Raw genomic sequence first — 8,332 nt, 5'->3', positions numbered from 1 at the left:
TGTTTGAAATCTGGCGCGGAACCTAAAAACCAGTAATAACTTTTGGAGAAGAATGATATCAAGTTCTCCCGGTCCTCGATTTCATCTGGACTTTTTGGGTGATTTTCGTACCTCCCGAAAAAAATGGACCGAAATTTGTATTTTCGAACAAGATGATTTCTAGGGTTTGAAATCTGACGCGGAACCCGAAACTCAGTTATAAATTTACGAGAAGAATGCTATAAGGGTCTCCCGGTCCTCGATTTCAACTGGGCTTTTCTGGCGATTTTCATACTACCCGACAAACATGGTCCGAAATCTGTATTTTCGAACAAGACAATTTCTTGTGTTTGCAATCTAAGGTGAAACCCGAAACTCAGTTATAAATTTAGGAGAAGAATGCTATAAGGGTCTCTTGGTCCTCGATTTCATTTGGACTTTTCGGGCGATATTTGTACCCCTCGACAAAAATAAACTGAAATCTGTAATTTCAGACCAGACGATGGCTAGTGTTTGATATCTGACAGGGAACTCGTAACACTATTATATATTCAGGAGAAGAATGCTCTAACGTTCTCTAGGTCCTCGATTTCATCTGGACTTTTTAGATGATTTTCGTACCACCCGACTAAAATGGACCGAAATCCGTATTTTCGAACAAGACGATGGCTTGTATTTGTATTCTGACGCAGAACTTGATACACAATTATAAATTTAGATGAAGAATGTTATAAGGGTTTCTCGGTCCTCAATTTCATTTGGACTTTTCAGGCAATTTTCGAACCCCTCGACAAAAATGGACCAAAATCTGTATTTTCAGACCAGACGATGGCTAGTGTTTGAAATCTGACCCGAAATGAGAAACTTTGTTATATATTTAGGAGAAGAATGCTTTAAGGCACTATGCGAAAAATATCATTTTATAGCGCTCCTTTTACAGCGCTTACTAAATACAAGCGCTGTTGTAAATATATTTTAAAAATAACGGAGCCTATAACAACGTTTTTTTGACAAGCGCTGTTGTAGTGTCATATAGCGTTTGCACATAATGTTTACAATGCTTTTACAACGCTTGTACACAAGCGCTGTAAAATGAAGCACCCTCACATAATGTTTTACAACGCCTTGAGGACAAGCGCTGTAAAAGACTTGCGCTTTCAAATAATTAAATGACCTATTACAGTGCTTTTTTCACAAGAGCTGTAAAAGACATGCGCTTTCAAATAATTAAATGACATATTAGAGCGCTTTTGTTACAAGCGCTGTAAAAGCCTTGCGCTTTCACATAATTAAAGGACCTATTAGAGCGCTTATTCTACAAGCTACGTTGGGAACCCTAATATCCTCTACGTACTGTGCGGCCATCTACGTTGTCTAAGGTATTTTTTACACATGATCTGTTATGTTTTGAAATTGTCAAAAATTGTCAAAAACTCATACCACATGATCTGTTCTGTTTTGAAATTGTCAAAAATTGTCAAAAACTCATACCACATGATCTGTTCTGTTTTGAAATTGTTAGTTGATATTGGTTTCTTTTTGAAACTTGTTGATATGTTTTGAAAGCTTATTATTTTTGTTACTGCATTTATATAGGTGGTATAATATGGATAGGAAATGGATTTCAGCCAATCGATTGTCAAAAGAGTATGAAATTGGAGTGAAGGAGTTTGTTGAGTTTGCAGTGAAGAATGCAAAAGATCCAAATAGAGTAGTTTGTCCTTGTTTAAAATGTTGTTTTGGAAAACGTGTTAGAGAAGATGAATTAGAAGGACATCTAGTATGTAATGGAATTGATCAAAGCTACACATGTTGGATAAGACATGGTGAGAAAAAAAAAGGAAACATTAATTTTGAGAATAGTTCTACATATGCTTCAACTGATTTCGATACAGATACATATGAGCCGGACCGAGTTGATGAGATTGCAAAAGCAGTTGAAGAAGATCTTCGAGATTGTCCTAAAATGTTTGAAAGTTTGTTGAGTGATGCAGAGAAAGAATTATATAATGGTTGTACTAAATTCACAAGACTGTCAGCGATATTAAAGTTGTACAACTTAAAAGCGAGTAATGGATGGTCTGATAAAAGCTTTACGGAATTATTAACACTCATAAAAGATATGTTGCCAGATGATAATGAACTTCCCAGTCGAACCTACGAGGCTAAACGGATTTTGTGTTCTATTGGAATGAGTTACGAAAGGATTCATGCGTGTCCTAACGATTGCATTTTATTTCGAAACGAATATGAACTACTTAAGGCGTGTCCGAAATGCAATGTCTCTCGATATAAGAAGAAAGAATCTACTCCAGCAAAAGTCGTGTGGTATTTTCCTATAATACCAAGATTTAGGCGCATGTATCGCAGTGAAGAAGATTCAAAACACTTGACATGGCATGCAGATGAAAGAATTAGAGATGGAATGTTTCGACACCCTGCAGATTCCCCACAATGGGCAAAAATTGATCACGAGTATCCTGAATTCGGGATAGAGTCAAGAAATCTAAGACTTGCACTTTCTACTGATGGAATGAATCCACATGGTCTTCAAAGCATCTCACATAGCACGTGGCCTGTGATTTTGGTAATATATAACTTACCTCCATGGTTATGTATGAAGCGTAAGTTTATGATGTTGTCTCTGTTAATTTCTGGACCCAAACAACCGGGGAATGATATCGACGTATACTTGACTCCTCTAATCGAAGATTTAAAAAGTATGTGGGAGACAGGTGTGGAAGTTTATGATGGGTATAGGAAATAGTGTTTCAATTTGAGGGCTATGTTGTTCGGCACAATTAATGATTTTCCAGCATATGGTAATTTATCAGGATATAGCATTAAAGGTCAGTGTGCATGTCCTATATGTGAAGAGAGTACAAATTGGATGCGGTTGAAACATTGTAAGAAGAATGTGTTTCTTGGACATCGTAGATTTTTACCTTATAGTCATCAGTATCGTGGGTGGAGAAATGCATTCAATGGAAAATCAGAGGAAGGTAAAGCTCCTTTAGCACCGACTGGATATCAAATACTTGAAAAAGTACAAGGTTTGACCAATAAATTTGGCAAACCTTTTGCGGGAGAGCTGGTCCAAACTGGGTGGAAGAAAAAGTCAATTTTCTTTGAATTGCCATATTGGAAGTCATTGTATATAAGACATTTCCTCGATGTGATGCATATTGAAAAAATGTATTTGATAGTGTTATTGTTACGTTACTCAATGTTCCAGGAAAGTCTAAAGATGGCATCAATGCAAGATTGGACTTGGTCGATATGGGAATAAGAAATGAATTGTGTTCCGTAAAGAAAGGAAATCGCACATATCTACCTCCAGCTGCTTATACTCTATCTAGAAAGGAAAAAATTGTTTTATGTAAATTTCTACACCAAGTTAAAGTTCCAGAAGGATACTCTTCAAACATTAAAAATTTGGTTTGTATGAAAGACCTCAAGTTAAAAGGTTTGAAGACCCATGATTGTCATATTATAATGGAGCATTTGCTACCAATAGGTATACGTTCCATTTTACCTGAAAAAGTTCGACTAGCCTTAACTAGATTATGTTTCTTCTTCAGGGAAATTTGTAGTAAAGTGATCGACCCTCAGAAATTACCGACATTGCAGAGGGAAATTGTTGTTACTTTGTGTGAACTTGAAATGTATTTCCCACCCTCATTTTTTGATATAATGGTTCACCTTACTGTTCATCTGGTTAAGGAGACACAACTTTGTGGGCCAGCTTATATGAGCTGGATGTATCTGATAGAACGATATATGAAGATATTAAAAGGGTACGTAAAACGTAGAAGTCGACTAGAAGGTTGTATTGTTGAACGGTACATTGTTGAAGAAGCTGCTAAATTTTGTACTGAATATCTGTCCAATGTTGAATCCATATGGCTTCCCATGTCTCATCATTCGGGAAGAATATTAGGAGAAGGGATAATTGGAAGGAGACTAATGACTATATCAAGGATAGAATGGGAGTAGGCACAATTGTATGTTCTGCACAATGATGATGAGGTTCAACTGTATGTTACAATACACATGGATCAGTTATCTCATTTGAACATGAATAGGAATCAAAATTGGATAACCCGAGAGCACAACCGAAGTTTTATAACATGGTTAAAAAATCACATAAATTCAAAGTTTGATATAGACCCCGAATCATTTCACAGAGATTGAGGTGGCTAGCAAATGGTCCGAGTTTACATGTCTTTTCTTACACTGGTTATGTTATTAACAACTACACATTTTATACCAAAGAACAAGATGATCAGACCACTATGCAAAATAGCGGAGTCACTCTCGTAGCTGAAGCGATGCATGTCTCAAGTGCAAAAGACAAAAACCCAATATATGCAAATCTATCATATTTTGGGGTTATCGAGTGCATATGGGAGTTAGACTACACAGTGTTTCGTGTTCCCATATTTGGTTGAAGTGGGTCGATAATAATAATGGCATTCGAATTGATGAGTCAGGGTTATTGCTTGTCGATTTTAATAGGGTGGAATACAAAGACGAGCCTTTTATTTTAGCGTCGCAAGCTTAACAAGTGTTTTATGTCACTGATCCTGCTGATGATAAATGCACTGTTGACCTATCGACCAATAAATTAAGTGATGCTAACAATAATGATGAAGATGTTGGTAATGATCTTTTATTTGCAACATCACAACAACCACATGAAATTGATTCAACTGAGGATAGTTTATATCTTAGAGATGATCATGATGAGGGAATTTGGATTAATCCATCGTTTCGTATTGTAAATAGACAAACAAATGTGAATCCCACCAGGAAAAGAAGAAGGACATCTTAATGTACATGTTTAATTGTTTTATATAAGCCATGTAATTTGAATTGAGTTAATGTAATTTAATTGTTTGAACATGTTTAATTGTTTTATATAAGCAGCCATGTATTTGATTTTCTGCATATATTTAGCTTTATTTGAGTGTCTTATACTAAGTTCATGTAATTGAATATAAACTAGTAATTTACATGAACTAAATTGAATAAATTAGTAATTTACATGAATTGAATTGATCTGAACTAAAAAAGAGCCTTATAAAAATAAAATAAGGAGGCATTTTAGAGCGCTTATTTGAAAAAGCGTTGTAAAAGACTTTTAAAAAAAACATTCATATAACGTAAGAAAACAAGGAGGTCTTTTAAAGCGCTTATTTGTAAAAGAGCCTTTTTAAAAATAAAATAAGGAGGCCTTTTAGAGCACTTATTTGAAAAAGCGTTGTAAAAGGCTTTTAAAACAAACATTCATATAATGTAAGAAAACAAGGAGGTCTTTTACAGCGCTTATTTGAAAAAGCGCTATAAAAGAGCCTTTTTAAAAATAAAATAAGGAGGCCTTTTAGAGCGCTTATTTGAAAAAGTGCTGTAAAAGGCTTTTAAAAAAAACATTCATATAACGTAAGAAAACAAGGAGGTCTTTTACAGCGCTTATGTGAAAAAGCGCTGTAAAAGAGCCTTTTTAAAAATAAAATAAGAGGCCTTTTAGAGCGCTTTTCAACAAGCGCTGTAAAAGGCTTAGGTCTTTTAGAGCACTTTTCCAACAAGCGCTGTAAAAGGCTTCTAAAAAAGTGCTGTAATAGGATTTTATATATAACAGTAAACCGCTTTTGTTTCCTCTTCATTACGTAAACTTCACTATCATCTCCTCTTCATGGTTCTTCTCTTCCTTTGGGAACCCTATCATCTCTTCCATTACGAACCTTATTTCCACCATAATCTCTACCTGTTCGAACAGTATTTCCATCCACGATCATCTCTCCCATTACACACCATATCTTTTCATTGAAATACGTAACCCTCATTACGTATTTCTTCGAACCATATTTCTGCAAATCGTATTTCTGCAAACCCTCATTTCTGCGCATTACGTATTTCTTCGAACCCTCACTATTCAGGTATTGATGTTATTAATTTTTTGTTATCACTCAAATGCATGTTGAGCTTGTTTAAGTTATACTGATACTGATACGTACTTAGAATACTGCATGTTGAGCTTGTTGAAGTTATATTGAACTGCATGTTGAACTTGTTGTAGATAAATGGATACCACCAAAGATTTAGATTGTCAAAATGAGGAAGTTGTCAACACTAATACTTACAAAAATGAAGTCAAACGTGGTGCAACCATAATGCAAAAGGTCATAAAAGCAAGGAGCAGTGGCATTAAATTTGAGGTAAACTATACTCCGTTTGCTGTTTATTTTTTTTATCTTTTATGAAAGCATGTACTTACTATATGAGTTTATTAGGTTGGATGGAATGAGAGTGGTCAACCAATTAACCTCAACAACTCCATGTTTGTAAGTTACATTGGGGCTGTTGTTCGTCAGAATATCCCCATTACCATTGATGATTGGAAAGATAAGGCGTTGAAGGATGCGAAAGATATACTGTGGAATGATATACAAGTAACTTTTTTGATCCACTCTTTTGTCATTTATAATTTTTTCCATTGTAATACTTTACTCTTTACTCAAACTATATCTTTATTTCGCTTGCAGACTGCTTTTGTTCTTGATGAGGTGAGAAAGAATTACGTACTGAGAGTTGTCGGGAAAATACACCGGGGTTTTAGATCTCACCTCTCAAATTTCTATCTAAAAGATAGTGAAGGAAATACAAATGCTGAAGCTCCAAGAATATATAAACATTATATATCAAAAGAAGAATGGAGTGCATTTGTATCAAAACGTTCGAACCCCGCGTTTGTGGTAAGTGATAAATTTATTAGCATTTGTGTTTCATTATTCATATTCATAGTGTATTTTAAATTTTTACACGATTGTTATTTTTTTTATATACAATATAAGTAAGGGAAATCGCGAGAGGGCAAAAAATCCGACGCACCCATACAAAAAATCACGTATGGGATATGCACGTCTAGAGCAAAAACTTGTAAGTAATTAAACATCACTTTTATATAATGAGGGAATTTGTATTATAAACTATAGTTTCTAACTAATATTTTGTTTATGATCTTAACAAATAGCAACAAGACACCCAATCCGATCAACCGTTGGGTCGTCATATCTTGTGGAAGGAAGCTCGTGTAAATAAGGATGGAGTGGTTGATAACGAAAATGTTCAAAAAGTAATAGAACTTTGTGTAAGTATATTATCACTTTAATCTTTTTTAATATTGTATTTTATCACTTTAATATTATCACTTTAATATTTTTTAATATTGTATTTTAAAAATTATATTGAACTTATCTTTTTAATGTATTTTAGGAGAATATCGAACAAAGTTCGGAAAATCAAGAGGACAACAAAGCTAGTTGCAGGGACATTCTTGGTAAAGTGTTTAATGTTCCAGAGTATTCCGGTCGCGTGAGGGGGAAAGGATTTGGCGTAACTCCTAAAAGCTATTTTTCACAAGAGAAGCGCCAAAATCCATCCAGTGAGGGAGTATTAGAGAAGCTCAAACTCCTATCAGAGCAAGTGGCACTCTTGGTGAAGACGAATAAAGACAAGCAACTCCCGGATCAGCTCCAACGTGAAATACAAATGGAGAGTGAAAACGCGAGTTGCAACATTGGTCTCAAAATAATTAATTACTTAAGTAATTACTTATGTATTAGCTATACTTATGTATTAACCATACTTATGTTTTAACCATTGATTTAGGGTGTCACTCCTTGCGTGTTGTACTTACCCACCCCTACTCATGGGAAGGTCGGAAAAGGAACATTGTACAATACTTTGGGAGAAGTATTGCACAACACACGGATCCCTGCGGGCCATGTCAAAGTATCACCAATTGTTGCTTTTAAACAAAATGCACCGTTGCCTATACTGGACAACGATGTAGATATGAAGTTTTTGAGCGAAGCAATTGGTAGTTACATGGCATGGCCCACATATCTTGTTGCCTTTGATAAGGTATATTTAATTAATTGAAATGTATGTTTAATTGATATGTATATTTAATTACTGATTTTTTTCCGCTCCTAACTTTAGTTTCACATTTATATTTAGATTATGCAAAAGCCTAAAGGGAATGATAAAAATATTCCCATAAACGAGTCAATTACATCTCCCGAAATGGTTTGTCACATTTATTCCATAAGGTTTGTCATTTTTTTAGATTCAATAAAATAACATTTAATCTCATTTTTTCATATTCAATCAAATAAACCACCCACATAGCAAAATAAAGCCGGAAAACCTCAAAAATTGGAGGGTTATAAAGCTGGCAAACTTCAAAAGCTGGAGGGTAATAAAGTTGCCAAAGTTGTAGCTAAAAAACTGGATCAGCGAAAATCAGTCGCTGCTGCTCCTAAAATAAGTCAGCCATGCCTTGCTAAAT

At 34.9% G+C, this 8,332-nt stretch overlaps 1 protein-coding gene across 1 annotated transcript in view; it reads right to left on the bottom strand.

Annotated features, from left to right (window-relative positions):
- The window catches only part of LOC140920355 (uncharacterized), a 31,199-nt gene extending 25,311 nt beyond the window's left edge, over positions 1-5,888 (bottom strand). Inside the window, exon 1 of the mRNA XM_073368616.1 lies at positions 5,724-5,888. Within this exon, the coding sequence (XP_073224717.1) occupies positions 5,724-5,888 (165 nt within the window). The remainder of the gene's footprint in view (positions 1-5,723) is intronic.
- Between the last annotated feature and the right edge of the window lie 2,444 nt (positions 5,889-8,332).

The sequence above is a fragment of the Cicer arietinum genome, chromosome 5, assembly GCF_000331145.2.
Source record: "Cicer arietinum cultivar CDC Frontier isolate Library 1 chromosome 5, Cicar.CDCFrontier_v2.0, whole genome shotgun sequence".
NCBI classification, from domain to species: domain Eukaryota; kingdom Viridiplantae; phylum Streptophyta; class Magnoliopsida; order Fabales; family Fabaceae; genus Cicer; species Cicer arietinum.
This window is presented reverse-complemented; position numbering and strand designations above follow the sequence as displayed.